Genomic DNA, 21,657 nt, shown 5'->3' on the forward strand with positions numbered 1-21,657 from the left:
ACAAGATGGGGGGGGGGTCCCGCATCAGTACTGTACTCACAAGTACAATACATCATGGGGCCTCTATGATAATTTAACTTGCATATTTAGGATATTTCCTAAACATAGTGAATGGCAGAATTATGTTGCATGATCACAGTTCCATCAAAATCCTTTTAAAAACAGTTAAACTACAGGGAATCATTGACTCAATCAATAGATAAGGAAATAAATATGCAGTGGATATTGGTCTTACGGATATGCTAGCTGAAGGTCCTTCCTCAAAACAAAGCCCCAGGCCATCCTAGAGCCACAGGAGATTCCTCAAATAGTGATGTGTTTACTACTCACCCTTTTTTTGTGTAGGAGAGCATCTGGACAAACTGAAGTGTCACACTCCCCTAATCTCTGCATCACCCAACTGGGAAAAAAAAAAAAAAACACGCCGCCTCGTCACATTCCACTGGAATAGCACAACATACTGCTATGGAGCAGGTAGAGAATGGCTCTACCACCTGCCTCTACAAATCAGGTATTCAGTGGCCTAGTGATGGTCCCAGACACTGAAAGCTAATTACAGAGGAGTCCTATTGGACTTTGCGTGTGTGCCCACACGCATATCTTTCTAATTTCCTGGTATCCATTACACTTCACCTAATCAGAGTTTGTCAAACAGCAGAGCCCCTAAGATTTTGTATTCAAGGATTAGGTTCATGGAAGCAGGAAGCTACTAGCTAGCAACTGCCAGCTACAACTGATCAGCGCCGATACTACTGACTCCTATCCCTGTTTCTTCATACTTTTCTTATGAGTAAGGCCATAGTCTCTCTCTCTCGCAAGTGACAGTGGTGTGCTAGTGAGTGTCCTTATCAGCGAATCCTGTCATTCTGCTCTCCTGACACCCAACAGACAGGAAGTGATAGGGCCATGGTTAGTCAGGACTGTTGTTTTTGTGAATCAAACAGCAGACTGGGTTCCTGTAGTTAAGGGGCGCTCAGCCGAGCCAAGACTGAAAAAGACCACAAATAATGAGAATTGTGTGTATAGTTGTGTGTGTAGTTAACGCGTCATGTCAAAGTTCAGATTTCAATAACGTCATCACTATATTAGTCAGATCCTGTCGGATATCCCACTCAATACAAAGTAAAACTGCAAACGCCTATCATTTTATTCACATACTATAACAGCTGTGTGCCATCTATACTGAACAAAAATATAAATGCAACATACAAAGTGTTGTTCCCATGTTTTATGAAATTAAAGATCCCAAAAGTTTTCCATAAGCACAAAAAGCTTCTCAAATTTTGTGCACCCCTGCATTTACATCCGGGTTAGTGAACATTTCTCCATTGCCTAAATAATCCATCCACCTGACAGGTGTGACATATCAAGAAGTTGATTTAACCTGTTGAGTGTAGGGGGCAGTATTTTCATGTTTGGATGAAAAATGTACCCAAATTAAACTGCCTATTTCTCAGGCCCAGAAGCTAGAATATGCATATAATTGTCAGATTAGGATAAAACTCTAAAGTTTTCAAAACTGTCAAAATATTGTCTTTGAGTATAACAGAAAATCCAACAATGAAGTGCCTAAGAGAAACGAATCTCCCTGTTCCATTGCATGCCTTCCCTCCATTTAAAGGGATATCAACCAGATTCCTTTCCCTATGGCTTCCACATGGTGTGAACAGTCTTTAGACATAGTTTCAGGCTTTGATTCGGAAAAATGAGCGAGAAGGATCACATCGTGTCAGTGGATGGCTGGGTGCCAGCAGAGTTTTGCATGCGCAACAGCTTGGAGCAGACATTTTCTCTCTCTCTCTCCTATTGAAAAAGCTATGGTCCAGTTGAAATATTATCAATTATTTATTTATTGTAAAAACAACCTGAGGATTGATTATAAAAAACATTTGACATGTTTCTACGAACTTTAAGGATACCATGTGGAATTTGTGTCTGCCCCGTCGTGACCGCTCGAGCCTGTGGATTTCTGAACAAAACGCGCCAACCAAATGGAGGTATTTTGGAAATAAAAATAAATCTTTATGGAACAAAAGGAACATTTGTGTAACTGGGAGTCTCGTGAGTGCAAACATCCTAAGATCAAAGGTAAGCTATTCATTTTAGTGCTTTTCTGACCAATCTACTTTGCTGCTAGCTGTTTGTAATGTTTTGACTGCTGAGAGAGATGTTCTAACAAACGCTTGGATAGCTTTTGCTGTAAAGCTTTTTTGAAATCTGATACGCCAGGTGGATTAACAACAAGCTAAGCTGTGTTTTGCTATATTGCACTTGTGAATTCATGAAAATAAATATTTTTAGTAATTTAATTTGAAATTGGCGTTCTGCAATTCAGCGGATGTTGACGAAAATGATCCCGCTAACGGGATGGGTGCGCCAAGAAGTTAACAGCATGATCATTACACAGGTGCACCTTGTTCTGGGGACAATAAAAGGCCACTGTGCAGTTGTCACAGAACACAATGCCACAGATTTCTCAAGTTGAGGGAGCATGCAATTGGCATGTTGACTGCAGGAATGTCCACCAAAGCTGTTGCCAGAGAAATTAATGCTAATTTCTCAATAAGCCGCCTCCTACAGAATATGGCAGTACGTCCAACCGGCCTCAACAACAGCAGACCGCGTGTAACCACACCTGCCCAAGGGCCTAAAGTATTTCTGATTGTGGGGAAAAAACTCATTCTGATTGGCTGGGACTGGCTCCCCAGTGGGTGGGACGATTTTCTTACATGCTACTTTCTATGAAGCAACCTACCCTTCTCGCCATTTCCTCTGGCCAATAGTATAACATCTGTTGCCAGGAGGCTATACATGTGCAAACTTAGAGATTAATGTTGGCATGAAAAACTGCTTTGGGGGGAAATTAAAGGAGTCAGTCCGGTCTAATTGGTAGAGTCCTGAAAAGCAAACAGTAAAAAGCACCGTCTTCGCCCTGAAGATGTTTGATCCTGGGTGAACGTGAGCTGGGTGTGTGTTTTACAGGTAAACATATTCATTGACGGCCTCCCGAGCGGTGCAGTTGTCTAAGGAACTGCATCGCAGTGCTTGAGGTGTCACTACAGCCCCGGGGTCAATCCCAGGCTACGTCACAGCTGGCCGTGACCAGGAGACCTATGACGCATGGCAGAGCAGAATTGGCCCAGCATCGTCCGAGTTAGAGGAGGGTTTGGCTGGCCAGGATTCCCGTGTCCCATCACGCGCCAGCGACTCCTTGTGGCGGGCCGGGCTCCTGCAAGCTGACAACGGTCGCCAGCTGGACGGTGTTTCCTCCAACACATTGCCAAGAAGCAAATGTGGCTTGGCAGGGTCGTGTTTTGTAGGACTTAAATGTAAATGTAAATGTAGGACGCATGGCTCTCGGCCTCTTCATAAGGAAGTTGCAGAGATGGGACAAGACTAACTACCAATTGGATATCACGAAATTGGTGAGAAAAAGGGGTAAAAGAACAAAAATATAAATATCTTTCAATTATTAAAATCACATTAATGGTGGTGAATGTCAAAGCAGTGGTCTGGTCTCTATAAACAAACACTGCACTACAGGGCTGTTAAACTGAATTGATTATGTTGAGTTTCTCAACAGAGAAACAAATAAAGCTGTTGAGAAGGTCTCGTTTGAATAAAATCATGGAAACTTGCAAGGAACTAATACAGTTTGCATGAGAGGTTGATCTCTTGTCAATTGCCACAGCATGCAAATTAACATTCAAACTAGTTACAAAGATGAGCTACCAGCTTTCAACTACAATCGAGCTTGCTGCCCAACTCAACTAACTTTTGTTAACCTACTAGCCCAGCAAAAACTAAACAGAGAAAAGCTGGGTCTCTCTCTCGCACTCTTTTCCCGTGGGCAATTCCATGGTAACTGATATACGCCGAGACTTCGATTTTTCACTTCACAAAATGTTCATCACACAAAAACAATTGATTTGACAGTTCAACAAACCATAAAAGTAGTGCTTGTGCATGGAGTTCTAACTAATTCCACAGAAAATTGTACAAAAACACATTTACAGGAAGAACTGTGCAGGTACAAAGTTAGGTAACAGAATTACAATAAAATCTCCCTCAGTTAATTCTGCTAACTTTGTATCTGCACATTTTATCAAGTAATTTTGTTTTTGTGTAAATCGTTCAAATTAGTCATTGTGCATTGAGTTGCATGGTTTGTTTTGCATACAATACCAGTCAGAAGTTTAACCACACCTACTCATTCAAGGGTTTTTCTTTATTTTTACTATTTTCTCCATTGTAGAATAATAGTGAAGACATCAAAACTATGAAATAACACATGTGGAATCATGTAGTAACCAAGTGTGATAATTCAAAATATATTTTACATTTGAGATTCTTCAAAAGTAGCCACATTTTGCCTTGACAGCTTTGTACACTCTTGGCATTTTCTCAAGCAGCTTCACCTGGAATTATTTTCCTACAGTCTTGAAGGAGTTCGCACTTATGCTGCGTACTTGTTGGCTGCTTTTCCTTCACTCTGCAGTCCAACTCATCCCAAACGGGTTGAGGTTGGGTGATTGTGGAGGCCAGGTCAGAGGTAACACGCCATCACTCTCCTTGGTCAAATAGCCCTGACACAGCCTGGAGGTAGGTTGGGTCATTGTCCTGTTGAAAAACAAATGATCGTTCCACTAAGCACAACCCAGATGGGATGGCTTAATCGCTGCAGAATGCTATGGTAGCCATGCTGGTTACGCGTCTAAATAAATCACTGACAGTGTCACCAGCAAAGCACCCCATCACACCTCCTCCTCCATGCTTCACAGTGGGAATGACATGCGGAGCTCAGCCGTTCACTTACTCCGCGTCTCTCAAAGACAGAGGTTAGTACCAAACAAATTTAAACTCAGACCAAAAGGACAGATTTCCACCGGTCTAATGTCCATTGTGTTTCTTGGCCCAAGCAAGTCTCTTCTTATTATTGGTGTCTTTTAGTAGTGGTTTCGTTGCAGCAATTCGACCATGAAGGCCTGATTCACGCAGTCTCCTCTGAATAGTTGATGTTGAGATGTGTCTGTTACTTGAACTGTGTGAAGCATTTATTTGGCATGCAATCTGAGGTGCAGTTCTCTAATGAACTTATCCTCTGTGGATGCCAAGAGTGTGCCAAGCTGTCATCAAGGTCACTTTGAATAATCTTGAACATAAAATATATTTTGATTTAACACCTTTAGGGTTAACACATGATTCCATGTGTTATTTCATAGTTTTGATGTCTTCACTATTATTCTATAATGTAGGAAATAGTACAAATAAAGAAAAACCCTGGAATGAGTAGGTGTGTCCCAACCTTGACTGCTACTGTACATCTCAGCGTAATTCCGTTATTGTGAATTGCCCCTTTCCGCACTGAGTTTACTACTCCAGTGTTGCCCCGCTAAGATGCTTTCACCATTATAATCCTGTGTGTTGGCTCACTTAATTTGCTGTGGAAATAAACACAGGATACATTGGAATTTCTCACATGAAACTCCACTTAAATTGTACAGTTAAAAACTCCAGGGGGGTTAGGCAGAGAAAAGCACAAGATTCAGTGAGCATTCTGTTTTGTTCCTATAGTAAACCCATAGGAATAGCGCAGATCGAGTTGACAGGTGCTGTGATGATTAACCTTTTCAATGGCCTCCCTATTTGCAAAGATGCGAGTCTTAGATAAATGCAGCCCATATTGCACCACAAATGACCCATAACAACCCTGCATTTCTAACCACTGCAGTGGCCGGGTTGGTTACCACAGACTCTCTCAGATGTTCACTCCGTTGTCGTATTTAGTGTATGTACACACAGTGGTGTCCGTTAAACGTCCACGGCAGTGGTTTATTTGACAAGGGAGGTTGGAAGTCAGATAACTGCACTTTCCCCGGCCCTATTCATCTAAACGCTCGGTGACAGGTCCTCTCAGCATCGCAAAAAGTCCTCACACCACATGTAGCACGTGGTCCATATGAAATTAACCTTAACACGGAACCGGGCCTCTCCCACTCTGTGGATATTACAGATTTCCATGGCTATAACTTCAATAGAATGGTAGCTCAGGCTCAATAATATTGGGATCTGAACTAACTGGCCCTAAATAATCTTTCCACTGCTGCGGACAAAATGACAGTGTGACTGTGGTTCCGCTTACTCTTCCTGCAGAGTATAATAGGTGGAACATTTCAATCGGAGAAGAAAAACTAAAAACATTTTTTTTTTCTGTGAACCAATGATTTGTTGTTCTTGTTGGGAGGGATTGAATTGCTGATGCCTAATAATGAGCAAAATACTGCACACTACAGAAATATTTGCATAATGTTTCAAGATAGTGTTACAATCTGATGGAGTAGATTTTTCGTGTGTGGGACCTAAACCGACACTTTCATAACAGAAAGCCGCTGCACAGAGCTCTGATAAGAGGGTTCTTACATGAAACCTGTAGCCGGAGGGTGAAGAACAAACGTGCTTACCTCCGAGAGTCTGACTCCGGAGTAGCCGAGCAGCCCCCTGCAAACCCGCAGGCTGATGGCCAGAGTTTCCGCGCCGTGCCCTCTAACTGATACGATGGGGTGCCAGGTCCTTCTGCAACCAGCCTTCCAGGCCCTAAAACCCAACCCTCTCATCCTCCGCTCCCCCAGAGACGTGGCGCTGAGGTGGTCTAAGGCACTAGCATGTTTAGGGTTAGAGTAATCCCAGCATTTGCATCCTGCATCCAAAAACATCCCCTGCCCGGTGTCATAAGATAACTTCAGAGACAGAGGGAGGGGTGAGCAGCAGCCTCTGCTGCCCTGGTTGCTAACATCTGGCTGGTGAGAACGTGGGCGTGCTTTGGTTGGACTCCAAGACATGCTGTAGTCTGAAGTGATAAAGTCATTTCTGGTCTCGGCTGACACGGCAGACTCCAGCACGGTCCCACGACCCACAGCAGCTGCTATGTCCTCAGATGCCATAGTGACGCTCAATGTCCCAGCTGTCCCTTCCTGGCACGGAGCTTCAGATCACAGGCTATTTAAAAGGTGGAGGATAAGGATGGTCTTTATCAGGAACATACACAGCCAGTCATACTCCTCCAGACAGAAGTGAAAATAGAAGCTTTTCCAGGTGTACAAACCAGCCTGGAGAACAGGTGACCCTTGGCAAAATTAGGAATTTCCTGAGAGATCTGTCCGGTGTTGAGAGCATGCATATCCCTTCTTCAGAGTGGGGTGTGTGACAAGGCAGTCACTGACACTTTGGCTCGCTCCTCCCGAGTCCAACAGCCATGCCTGCTTTCTGGATCTGAGAAAAGCAGAAGACAAAAGGGAAACACAGATTAGCACCAGAACAGACACAATCACATACTGTAACATAAGCCAAGTTCCTCTGATACTTGATCTTTGTAGAGACTGTCATCATGCTGTTCGAATGTCAATTATAACAACCTAGTTCTGTTGTCTCTGCATACACTATTTGGCTTTTGTCATTTGTGTTTCACATTAACACCAATGGACACCAAACCAGTCCCCTCGTTTACATCCACGGGCGGGCTGGTTTAGGGTCATGAAATATTGTATGGATGAAGACAGGTGGGTGGCGGTTGGATTGAATAAAGACATTTTTTTTTAAATGCAGAAACGCATCACTCGTGCAATCTATAAGCTACATTTAGATTTTCCTTTCATTATTTTTAGGCTATCTGGCATTAGGCCCTGAAGCTTAGGCTTCTGCACTAACTTTTAGTGCCCCAAATTGTCTAAATGTCAATCACCAAAATGATTTAATATTCATTTATATTATTGGGCACAAAATAATCTGAAACGCAACCAAAACAAACAGCAAATGCATCCAACAAGTTTGTAGTCACAAGCTTGATGAAATCATTGTGTGTTAGGAATATGAGACCAAATACTAAACCTGACTACTTTAATACACATAAGAGAATGTCCCAATACTTTTGGTCCCCTAATGTTGGAGGACTAGGTAAAAATGATTAAACGGTTCACCCGATATGGAAGAAAATACCCTCAAATTAAAGCTGCACCTTAACTTCAGTCCTTGTATCATTTCAAATCGAAAGTGCTGGAGTAAAAAGGCAAAAAAATTGTCACTGTCCCAAAACTTTGAGCTCACAGTATAGTCGGGCAGTTGTGGGTGGGTTATTAGCCATTGTGGGCAGGTGCAGGTGAACAAACAGCTGATGTTCACATCCACTACTGCGGACTGCAGCAGAAAATCCTGCTGTAAAAAAGGCGTGGGTAATTGGAATGTCAGTCCTGCACAAGGGAGGACCAGTTCAGAAAAGTTGGAGGAGAATTGGGTCCATTGATCCTGGGTGAATTTATCTAGTAGTCAAGGCCTAGTAACCCGCCAACTTCCCACACAGCAGACACACAGTAAAGCAAGGTGTCTGAAGAGCAACAGCCTATTTTTACAGATAAATGTCAAATTATGTAAGAAGAATTAAAAAGTTAGACCAATGGAAGAATCCATTATATTTGGGGTTCTGAAGGGGTTTCACAGTTAAACTAAGCTCATGAAGCATGTAAAGGTTATAATTCTTCAAGAATCACTGGTCACGCCCAAAGCCAACTCCTCCTTTGGCAGCCTTTCCTTACAGTTCTCTGCTGCCAATGACTGGAACGAATTGCAAAAAAATAATAATAATCACTGAAGCTGGAGACCCATATCTCCCTCACTAACTTTAAGCAACAGCTGTCAGAGCAGCTCACAGAGATCACTGCACCTGTACATAGCCAATCTGTAAAAAGCCCATCCCCAATCTGTTATTTATTGTCTTGCTCCTTTGCACCCCAGTATCTCTACTTGCACATTCACCTTCTGCACATCGATCACTCGTGTTTAATTGCTAAATTGTAATTATTTCATCACTAGGGCCTATTTACTGTCTTACCTCCCTTCGCTTACCTCATTTGCACACTGTATATAGACTTTTGCTCTATTGTGTTATTGACTATGGTTGTGTATTCCATGTGTAACTGTTGTTGTTTGTGTCGCACTGCTTTGCTTTATCTTGGCCAGGTCGGAGTTGTAAATGAGAACTTGTTCTCAACGAGCCTACCTGGTTAAATAAAGGTTAAATAAAAATGAATTAAAAGTTTTTACTGAGGAAAGTCATATTGCATGCTCATGAATGTGCTGGTTGTCATACTGATGCCGCCATTTCAATGGCATTTGAGAACATTTTTGAAACATGAACACGCTAGCTAGCTCCATTCTAACAATTGAATGGATAAATAAGCTCATCAACTACGTCTACGGAAAACGCGATACCCTCTGTCATGGCATTGAAACGCCTGCTCAACAAAACTGCCGACATAGGCTGTGAACAAGCAATTGTTGGCATTCTCTTTACTGTGTCGCCACCATGCTCGATGCCATGTACAAGGACCGCTACTTCGGTGCAGACAAGAAACAGGGTTTACGTGAAATGTTGTATACACAGCTGGACAAGATGGAAACGGCCAGTGACAGTGCGTGCCGAGGAAGAGAGGCCATGGACAGACAGAGCTGAAACTTCCCTGCTTGACATGTAGGGCGAAATCCTGGTTGAGAATGAAAACGACTGAACAACAAAACAGCACAGCAAGTAAGTGAAAGAAATAGATTTTAATTATGTTTTACTGGTAATGGGGACATCCGTAAATGCCAAGAAAACTTTTTGGTCAATGGCTGTGTAACCTTTATTTAACTAGGCAAGTCAGGTAAGAACGTATTCTTATTTACAATGACAGTCTACCCCGGCCAAACCAGGATCACGGCCAGATGTGATACAGCCTGGATTCAAACCAGGGACTGTAGTGACGCCTCTTGCACGGAGATGCAGTGCCTAAGACCTCTGCGTACATGTGTGTGTAACTATTTAACTGTAATAGAATGCTTAAAAGGCCGCTAAAATGTTAAAATATTGGTTATCGGTATCGTTTTTGTGTCAAGGAAAATATTGAATATGGTATCAGCCATAAATGTAATATCGGTGCATCACTAGAAACATGTAGTAACCAAAAAAATATATATATATTTTTTTAAATGTTAAATATTACATTAGCAGTCCAACTCATCCCAAACCATCTCAATTGGGTTGAGGTTGGGTGATTGTGTAGGCCAGGTCATCTGATGCAGCACTATTACTCTCCTTGGTCAAATAGCCCTCATACAGCCTGGAGGTGTGGTTTGTGTCATTGGTTTTTCAACAGGACAATGATAGTCCCACTAAGCGTAAACCAGATGGGATGGCGTATCGCTGTGGTAGTCATGCTGGTTAAGTGTGCCTTGAATTCTAAATAAATCACTGACAGTGTCACCAGCATAGCACCCCCACATCTCCTCCTCCATGCTTCACGGTGGGAACCTGTTAATGGGTTATGTTTTAATAAATTAGAATATTACACTCTGAAACTATAACTCTGAAACCATATTGTATGAAATTGATTAGAATCATTAGATTATTTTAATGCCGTGTGTGGTTTTAGTCAGTAGAATATCCTGGAGGGTAGTTCTTAGTCAGAATTAATGGTTTGGTGACAATATGTCTAGTACCTTGATAAGACTGAGCAAGAGTCGGTGCAGACCTTGGCTGGGGGTACTGAGAACTTCCCAGGGTCTCCCCCGATCTTGAGGGAGGGCGGGAAGAAGTTATTCTCACGGACTCCCCTAATCTTTGTGGGCTGGGTAGCAGGACAGTGTGGGCGTAGGATACCTAATGTTTGGTGTGGAAGTATGTGTGTCGCTATAAAACAAAGGTTTTTGTACTGTGCACGCCAGAACGTTCCCGTGAATAAACATTGTACTATTGTGGACTGGGCCTCTGTTTTCAGTAATTTAAATGAATTGGTTTATGAACATTGAGAACCTAATTCTCGGGACAGAACCACACATGCGGAACCGCATCATCCGTTCACCTACTCAGCGTCTCAAAGACACGGCAGTTGGACCAAAAATCTCAAATTTGGACCAAAAGGACAGATTTCCACCGGTCTAATGTACATTGCTCATGTTTCTTGGCCCAAGCAAGTCTCTTCTTATTATTGATGTCCTTTAGTAGTGGTTTATTTGCAGCAATTCAGCCATGAAGGGCTGATTCACACAGTCTCCTCTGAACAGTTGATGTTGAGATGTGTCTATTGCTTGAACTTTGCGAAGCATTTATTTGGCCTGCAAACTGAGGTGCAGTTATATCTAATGAACTTACCCTCTGCAGCAGAGGTAACTCTGGGTCTTCCTTTCCTGTGGCGGGCCTCACGAGAGCCAATTTTATCATAGCTTGATGGTTTTTGCAACTGCACTTGAAGAAACTCAACTCTTGATATTTTCTGTCTTCAAGTAATGGACTGTCCTTTATCTTTGCTTATTTGTGAGGTTCTTGCCATACTATGGACTTGGTATTTAACCAAATAAGGCTATCTTCTGTATACCACCCCTACCTTGTCAAAACACAATACGTTTGAGAGAATCAGTTAAGAAAAGGCTAAGCTTGAGAGCAAACGCATTATTTTAATTTTATTTGCGATTTTCAGAAATCGTTAACGTTGCGTTATGCTAATGAGCCTGAGGCTTAGTCACAAACCCGGATCCGGGTTGGGGAGTTTCAAGAAGTTAAGGAAAGAAATTCCACAAATTAACTTAAAAAGGCATACCTGTTAATTGAAATACATTCCAGGTGACTACCTTAAAAAGCTGGTTGAGAAAAAGCCACAAGTGTGCAAAGCTGTCATCAAGGCAAAGGGTGGCTACTTTGAAGAATCTAAAATACATTTTGATTTGTTTAACACTTTTTTGGTTACTACATGATTCCATATATGTTATTTCATAGTTTTGATGCCTTCACTATTATTCTACAATATTGAAAATAGTACAAATAAAAACCCTTGAATGAGTAGGTGTGTCCAAACTTTTGACTGGTACTGTAATTATGACAGGGAATAAGGTAATTCAGAGATTAGTTAAAATAATTAAAATACCACTGGAAACTCCTATGATCCATGAATCACACTGAACTAACAGATCAGTTGAGGAAAAACATTAATCTTGAAAGCAAAGGAAAGCTGGGAAATCAAGCAACATGTTTTTTTTTATGGCCAAATCACCTTTAAAGAAACATCCAACCAAATATGGAGTTGATTTGGACATTGTTATTATTTTTTTTAAATCATGCTCACATGCCCCCATCAGTTCCATTAATTGGTAGCTTGTAGTGGCTAAGGTTCGCTGAGGTTTGTGTTGGCTGTTTAAAGAAAACTGTAGTCCATGGTTCAGTTTTGACTTGGCCCATATACTACTTTCAGGGTGAGGAACTATCTAACATCAAGATGTAAAATAGTGAACCACTCCGTTAACACTCAATGGAAATGAGCATTGCGCCCCCATACAGAATATTGCAACGGCGAAGCACTAATAGCTTGAATTCCTCTTATCCCTTGCAGAGTTTGGGACTCAACCGCCTCAGTCCACACGTCAACTGATCAAAGTTCCTTTGTATAGTCATAATTGCAGCTAAGCCGATAACAAACAGAGCTCTTGAACGGCAAATCACAGCTTGGTGCAATAGAAATTGGGGAGGGGGAATCAGTTCAGGTTACCGAGAAGACACTGCAGAGACAGCAGATATGAACATATTCAAAACTATTTTATATAGCCTATAAATAGTCAATTTCGGTCCTTACCTCTACAGTTATTAGTGCTAAATGACATGCTTTTGAAAATACAGATTGCTATTTTATGGATTAGAGATTGAAAATATATTGATAATGAAATGGCAATGTAAGACTCTACACCTTCTCCCTATCAGAGGAGTACGGGTAGGAAGGGGTTAGGCTAACGCTAACCCTTAAATTTTTATTTATTTAACTAGGTCAATCAGTTACGAACCAATTCTTCATTACAATGACGCTGTACCCCGACCAAACCCTAACCTGGACGACGCTGGGCCAATTGTGCGCCGCCCTATGGGCCTCCCAATCATGGCCAGTTATGATACAGCCTGGAATCGAACCAGAATCTGTAGTGACACCTCCAGCACTGAGATGCAGTGCCTCAGACCACTGCGCCACTCAGGAGCCCATGACCCATGTGACGTGGGAAGTTGTGTGGGAAAAATATTATTCTATATTCCATTATATTCTTAGCCTACTATAAAATTTAGGCTGTGTGTGTTGACTGATCAGGGTAAGTTGTTATTTTGTTCATTTAACAGACAACTATGGTTTTCATGTGCATGGCACAGCCATGTAGTACATTGGCTGCACAAACCAGTAACATAATTCAACTCAAAATATGCTCAAATTTTCTGTAGAAAATACATTAGTAGTCATCTTTTAGGACCTGCCTAAACAAATTTATAATGGATCTCTTTGTGATGGTGTATAAAATGAATTTATGCACCCGTATCGGCCCACGTCTCTTTCCACTCCTTAACTTGCCGACATGTTCACGTTAGGTATGAAAAGATTTATCCCAGCCAAAGCATGTGGTAAGAACGGGACTATATGAATTTTATTCCTGAAAACGTCAACTGATTTTTTATTTTTTTTTACAGGCAACATATCGTTTACATATGTATAGATTGCATACTGTACTGTTAGTGATATTTAGGTTGTTAGATTTGTTTCCGACATTTCTTAAAAATATACAGTACTAGTCAAAGGTTTGGACACTACTCACCTACTCATTCAAGGGTTTTTCTTTATTTTTACTATGTACTACATTGTAGAGTAACAGTAAACACATCAAAACTATGAAATAACACATATGGAATCATGTAGTAACCCAAAAAAAAGTGTTAAAGAAATCTAAATGTATTTTATACTTGAGACTCTTCAAAGTAGCCACCCTTTGCCGGCTTTACACACCTTTAGCATTCTCTCAACCAGCTTCATGATGTTGTCACCTGGAATGCGTTTTAATTAACAGGTTTTCCTTCTTAATTTGTGGAATTTCTTTCCTTCTTAATGTGTTTGAGCCAATCAGTTGTGTTGTGACAAGGTAGGGATGGTATACAGAAGATGGTCTTTTACCAAATAGGGATAAGTCCATATTATGGCAAGAACAGCTCAAATAAGCAAAGAGAAACAACAGTCCATCATTATTTTAAGACATGAAGGTCAGTCAATTCGGAAAATGTCAAGAGCTTAGAGTTTCTTCAAGTGGAGTCGCAAAAACCAAGTGCTATGATGAAACTGGCTCTCATGAGGACCGCCACAGGAAAGGAAGAACCAGAGTCACCTCTGCTGTAGAGGATAAATTCATTATAGTTAACTGCACCTCAGATTGCAGCCTAAATAAATGCTTCAGAGTTCAAGTAACAGCATATTTCAACATCAACTGTTCAGAGGAGACTGCGTGAATCAGGCCTTCATGGTCGCATTGCTGCAAAGAAACTAATACAAAAGGACACCAATAAGATGAAGACTTGCTTGGGCAAAGAAACACGAGCAATGGACATTAGACCGGTGGAAATCTGTCCTTTGGTCTGACGAGTCCAGGGGCGACCAGACGGGGATTGCCTGTTTTGCATATTATTTTGGCATTAATACGTGTCACATATCAATTTGTAAACAATGTAAAGAATATATAATTTAGTTTAAAAAATTGCATACAAACATGGTCTCTTGTTTTCTTGAGTAAGGCAGCTCCAAAATGCAGGTGTTTCAGCCTAGCTCAGTGATTTCTGTTGTGGTGGGGCAAGCCAGCAGAAAATACAGAGCATTGTGTCGTGTTTGGCTCAATGTTCTGTCACCCATGGGGACACTACATCACCGCCAAGTCTAATGGTAGAGCTAGAAAAGTCTAGCCCCTTGGATGCTGCCATAGAGTTACAATAGAAGTGCCCATCCATGAAGGAACAAGGTCATTGGCCACAGATAAAATTATATCAAATCACATATATGTACAGTAGCATTGATTGGACTGATCATGTTGTCAACATACTTTCAAAAATCTTAGCTAGCAGTCATCATGAATCAAATCGACAACCTACTGGCAAATAATTTTTAAACCTTGTCATAAGAAGAGAAATTATAGATAAAAAGTATCAGTGCTCATCTGCCATTGGACATAAACATTACGCAACAAGTTGGAAATCGCAACTTCAACAATGAGTGGTTTGGAAGGAATAAAGTGATAGCCAGTGGCTAACTGCTACCATTGCAGAGCAATCACTAGCCTGCTATTCAGTAGAGTGTCTGTGTGGTCCCAAATCTGGGATTAAGGGCTCTTTTCCAAGTTAAAATGATAAACATTCAACATTGGCCATGCTGTCAATGAAGCATGATGTGCTGCGCTCAAAACAACTTAACTCGGAACTATGAGGTCTTGAACTCCCTGAAGTCAAGTTAACTGGGAAGTCGGGAATAAACGAGCTCCGACTGGGAAAATAGGTTATGAACGGTCATCCAACTCGGAATTGTAAACCCGGCCTTTTTCTAAAGCTACGACCTGACGTCATCATGATTCAACCTTGATTTTTGAGTTCCAAGTTGTTTTGAAAGTGCCATAAATGCAGAGAATACCAGACTTTGATGACAAAATTTGCCCACGAAGAACTGCCGTGCCACCTTCCTGTTCAAGTGAGCACAGGACAAGGTGAGTCCAAAAATGTATTTTATGCTGCTGCATAAATTAATGTAATATGCCAGGGAGATATGTAACACTGTAGCTAAGAAACTAATACTAAATGTATGTTGTGAAGTAAGCCGTTAGTAACCCATGTGCCTCACCCTAATAATTTGGTCCATTTCCCCCTCTTAAATGTTGCCTACTGTTCTGATTTGGTGGTGCACATGAAGTCTATAGCCTGTTTTAGAGAAATGTAATCATTGAATATTATAAGAGCTTTCATTGTCTGCCTATATACCCCCTTCATTTATCTTACGGTTCTGACTTGGTGTACAGGGAGAATACTGGAAGAACGACCCATGTTCTGAATTCTGTCACTGTACATTAAGTGATAAACAAATAGTTATATTGACTATGTCCGTCCTAGCTCTTAATCGAAATGACGGATTGCCTCTTATCTGCTTGTCGTCGCCTTATGCCATAGTTTGTACATATCAATTGTCATTAGAAACTACATTTGTTTAAGCAAGTCAGCCATATCAGCAACATTTTCTAAAGGCAGTAAATGAGGCTGAAAGAACTGTTTCACTGCCAGACAAGGCTCAGCTGATAGCCAGGTGTAGCATTGATAAGATGCTGTTGTTGGGACAGCTTTATGTAGGCCCTAACAGTTTGTGGGCATCATTTGTCACCATTATAGTGCAATTAACGTATTGTTTAGTGGCTTTGCTGGCATGCATCCCCCCCCCCCAAAAAAATGGTGTTTACCCCACCAAGATTTACATGCCAAAATCGCCAATGGCTCCTTCTAAATTTGAGATTTTTGGTTCCAACCGCCGTGTCTCTGTGAGATGCAGAGTAAGTGAACAGATTATCTCTGGTGGTTCCCACAATGAAGCATGGGGGATGTGATGTCTTCACTATTATTATACAATGTAGAAAATAGTACAACAAAAACAAAACTTGAATGAGTAGGTGTCCAAACTTTTGACTGGTACTGTATACAAACATTTTACTGCAATGTTAGGAGTAAGTAACATAAGCATTTTCATGCACCTGCTATAACATCTGCTAAACTGTGTATGGACCAATAAACTTTGATTGGATGACTAAGTCAATTCAAACATGGATAGCGTTGGCTGTGACACCCTATCCTGAGCAAATTATTCATTTCTGAACCAACAATGAAATCAGACAATTAGGCCTACATAACTCATCTGTGCAGACTGAGGTTCATTTAACAAATTAATTTCAATGAATTGACTTAAAATAATCACCAAGATGAGACATACAAGAGCAGAGCATCGTGATAAGTCTGTACCCATAAACATTATGAAAATCGATAGTTACAATGGCAGTAAGGAATCACTAGTCATTTAAGCATGTCTTGGCACGTGTATGCATGTGCACTCCAACTTGCTTTCTCTACATTTAGCCAAGACTTAGAAAATGTGTAGAACGTACCAAAAATGTAGGCGAATGTCGTGGAAACTCACGGTAAACAGTCCTCAAAAACGATTAAATTAAAAAGTTATAGGACTTTTATCCTCCACGACGAATCACGAAACCGTGAAAGTTGCAGAGTGAGATGAAAAGGCCACCCCTTCGTAGCATTGATTAGGACCTGCTGCTGTTGTGTTGGTAGTTGGTAGCCCATTTACTGCAGTGGCGGTTGGACAATAGCCGCTGGGTAGTTAAGATATGCAAATTCAATGCACTGTCACTACATTGGAATGTCTGTGGCGAGTGTTTCACGAGGCAATTAGTTTGACAGTGTCCTTGTCCAAATACTTTTACTTGCGTTTTAAATAGTATGCGATAAAATAACGTTTTATAGTATGTGAAAATGTTGTATGCTTTCAATTCCAGGATTTCATACACATTTCGGATTTTCATCTAGTAGGAATTTGCAGCGCACTATTGAAGAAGATACTACTTATCTTTCCAGACCCACGTGTATGACAATAGCTGAAGGGACAAACTTCCAAAATTAACGATTGGTGGGAAACAACGGAATTGTGCATTGGATTATGCATTCTCAGTGGGATGAGCCTTGCATGCTGATATTTGTTGCTCACGACAGTCGTTTTTACTAAACTACGTTGTAAGTAGTATGCAGTTTAAGTAGGCAATCTAGCAATGGGAATCTGTATATTGGTTAGACCCCTGAGTTGTGCCTCATTCTGGTGTGTGGTGAAGGAAAATAACTCTACCACTATAGAGCTCCACTGTGGTGGTATTGTAATACCCATAAAACCTTCTGTTCAAACAAATAAATGATTCCAATCGTTTTTTCCACCACTCATTTTTCCCATGGGGAATTTTAGAAACACATAACATAAGGGCTGTGTTTCTTGTCAGCTTATCCCCGTGTGATGTTTTGATAACCATGCAAATCTCACTCGGGCAAGGTGACTTTTATCAATATATTCATATATTCGGATCTATTTACTCTCAGAATTGAAAATACTAATTCACATCAAAATAGACCTCATGCAGGTATTGTGTAAATGTAAAACTTGCTCAAGACAGTTCACAAAATGTACTATTTAAATAAATGTAGGAAATTAATGAATTGCTAAATCTTACCTTTGCCTCAATTCGGCAGTCTCGTCCAGACATCATGGTATCTGTAGTTCTTTATTATAGCCACATTAGCAGCTAATTAACGTTTCATTTTTGTGGGGTAAATACAGGTGACTATATTGATTAAAAATCCCCTTGTCCTAGAGAAGTGTGCACGGTTATCAAAGAGTCATGCCAGGGTAAACCTACACGAAACACAGCCTATATTTTATGTGTTTGTTAAATCCCCTATACTGTGCAAATTTGCCCATTTAAGGACCGCCGCACCGCCTTCCTGTTCAAGTGAGCACAAGGTGAGTCCAAAAATGGATGGTAAGCTGCTGCATAAATGATGTAATATGCCAGGGAGATATGTATACTGTAGCTCTGTCTTGCTTCCAGACAAAACTAACCAACTTTTTTGCTCGCTTCGAAGACAATACAGTGCCACCGACACGGGCCCGCTACCAAAACCTGCGGCTCTCCTTCACTGCAGCCAATGTGAGTAAAACATTTAAACGCGTTAACCCTCGCAAGGCTGTCGGCCCAGATGGCATCCCTAGCCGCGTCCTCAGAGCATGCACAGACCAGCTGGCTGGTGTGTTTACTGACATATTCAATCAATCCCTATCCCAGTCTGCTGTTCAAAAGGGCCACCATTGTTCCTGTTCCCAAGAAAGCTAAGGTAACTGAGCTAAACGACTATCGCCCCGTAGCACTCACTTCCGTCATCATGAGGTGCTTTGAGAGACTAGTCAAGGATCATATCACCTCCACCCTACCTGACACCCTAGACCCACTCCAATTTGCTTACCGCCCCAATAGGTCCACAGACGACGTAATCGCAATCACACTGCACACTGCCCTAACCCATCTGGACAAGAGGAACACCCATGTAAGAATGCTGTTCATCAACTACAGAAACTGGGTCCTGGACTTTCTGACGGGACGACCCCCCCCCCCCCAGGTGGTGAGAGTAGGAAACAACATCTCCACCCCGCTGATCCTCAACACCAGGGGGCTGCATCTTGCCTATGCCGCTCGGCCATCGCTCATCCATATATTTAAATGTACATATTCTTATTTGTTCCTTTACACTTGTGTATAATAGGTAGTTGTCATGAAATTGTTAGATAACTTGTGAGATATTACTGCATAGTTGGTACTATAAGCACAAGCATTTCACTACACTCACATTAACATCTGCTAACCATGTGTATGTGACCGATAACATTTGATTTGATTTGAAGAATGTAAAGCTCAGTGTATGTTGTGAAGTAAGGTATTAGTAGCCCATGTGCCTCACCCTAATAATTTTGTTTATTTTCCCCTCTTAATTTAGCCTTCTGTTCTGATTTGGTGGTGCACATGTAGCCTGTAGCCTGTTTTAGAGGAATGTAATCATCGAATATTGTTTGAGATTTCATTGTCTGCTTATATGCCTCCATTATCAGCTATGTTTTTTTAAAAGGCAGTAAATGAGGCTGAATGAACTGTTTCGCTGCCAGACAAGGCTCTGCTGATAGCCAGGTGTAGCAGTGGTAAGGTATTGGTCACACCTATATTGATCAAGCCACACCTCACCACACCCACCAAATTGGAGCAAATGTACTGCTACGGCAGTTGAAGTACAGTGCGTGTTGTTTTGAGGAAACGTGTCATTCAGTCAGGGCCACAACTTTGGTTTTAGAAGTTGGGGGGACATATCATTTATTTTTTATTTTTTAGATCAGCTTACTTGGACACAATATAGCTAGGTCACCCCGTCCTGCCCCTATGGGTCCACAGCCCTGTAGCGCCCCAACCCAACACACCCCACTCAGCTTTAGGATCTTATTGGTTTCAGGTGTGTTAGGCCAAGGCCAGAGTGATCAGAAGAATAGCGCTGGAGGGGATTGCTGCTGTTTTACGGGCTCCTAACCAACTGTGCTATTTTATGTGTTTTTTCGCATTGGTTGTAACTTATTTTGTGCATAATGTTGCTGCTACCGTCTCTTATTACTGAAAAGAGCTTCTGGATAGCAGAACAGCGGTTACTCACCTCGCACTGGACAAAGATTTCTCTTTAATGAGCCCGACACAAAGGATATACTGCTTCTCCGAGACCAGTCCCAAATCCCTGTCGTTCGCGTGAAGAAAAGACGGAAATACAGGGGGCGGAGATCAGGGTGCCTTGTGAGAATTTGGCGGCGAGTGGGTAACCCACCACTACCATCTGTTCTATTGGCCAACTTGCAATCACTGGAAAATAAACTGAATGATATCCACTCTAGACTATCCTACAAACGGGACATTAAAAACTGTATATCTTATAGAGTTGTGGCTGAATGACGACACAGATCATATACAATTGGCCGGGTTTTCCGTGCATCGGCAAGACAGAACAGCTACGTTTAGATGGTGGTGGGGTCTTTTTGTCAATAACAGCTGGTGCGCAATGTCTAATATTAAAGAGGTCTCAAGGTAATGCTCGCCGGAAGCAGAGTACCTCAAGATGAACTGTATACCACACTATCTACCAAGAGAGTTTTCATCTATTTTTCGTAGCCGTCTATTTACCACAAACAGATGCTGGTACTAAGACCACACTCAATGAGTTGTATAAGGCCATAAGCAAACAAGAAAATGCTCATCCAGAAGTGGCACTACTAGTGGCCGGGGACTTTAATGCAGGCAAACTTAAATCTGTTTGACCTCATTTCTACCAGCATATCACATGTGCAACCAAAGTGAAAAAAACTCTAGACAACCTTTACACCACACACATATAAAGCTTTCCCTCACCCTCCATTTGTCAATTCTGACCATAATTCTATCCTCCTGATTCCTACTTTGAAGCAAAAACTAAAGCAGGAAGTACCAGTGACTCACTCAATATGGACGTGATCAGATGACGCGGATGCTACACGACAGGACAGATTTGCTAGCATAGACTGGAATATATTCCGGGATTCATCAAGTGAGGTTGAGGAGTATACCACCTCAGTCACCAGCTTCATCAATAAGTGCATCGACGACATCGTCCCAACAGTGACCATACGTACATATCCCAACTAGAAGCCATGGATTAAAGGCAACATCCGCACCGAGCTAAAGGCTAGAGCTGCTGCTTTCAAGGAGCGGGACACTAATCTGGATGCTGATAAGAAATCCCGCTATGCCCTCAGATGAACCATTAAACAGGCAAAGCGTCAGTACAGGACTAGGATTGAATCCTACTACATGTCGTCGGTTGTTGCAGGGCTTGCAAACTATTACAGATTACAAAGGGAAACCCAGCTGTGAGCTGCCCATCTGAGCCTTCTCAGATGGGCTAAATGCCTTTTATGCTTGCTTCAAGGTAAACAACACTGAAGCATGCATGAGAGCACCACCTGTTCCGGATGACTGTGTGATCATGCTCTCCGTAGCCAATGTGAGCAAGACCTTTAAACAGGTCAACATTCACAAAGCTGCGGGGACAGACGGATTTCCAGGACATGTACTCCGAGCATGTGTGGACCAACTGGCAAGTGTCTACACTGACATTTTCAAACTCTCCCTGATCCAGTC

At 41.7% G+C, this 21,657-nt stretch overlaps 1 protein-coding gene across 1 annotated transcript in view; it reads right to left on the bottom strand.

Moving 5' to 3' along the window:
• plce1 (phospholipase C, epsilon 1) overlaps positions 1-405 on the bottom strand; it is a 57,898-nt gene extending 57,493 nt beyond the window's left edge. The window contains exon 1 of the mRNA XM_064952909.1: positions 331-405. Within this exon, the coding sequence (XP_064808981.1) occupies positions 331-393 (63 nt within the window). The 5' untranslated portion in view covers positions 394-405. The remainder of the gene's footprint in view (positions 1-330) is intronic.
• Between the last annotated feature and the right edge of the window lie 21,252 nt (positions 406-21,657).

The sequence above is a fragment of the Oncorhynchus masou genome, chromosome 31 (assembly GCF_036934945.1).
Source record: "Oncorhynchus masou masou isolate Uvic2021 chromosome 31, UVic_Omas_1.1, whole genome shotgun sequence".
Lineage (NCBI taxonomy): Eukaryota > Metazoa > Chordata > Actinopteri > Salmoniformes > Salmonidae > Oncorhynchus > Oncorhynchus masou.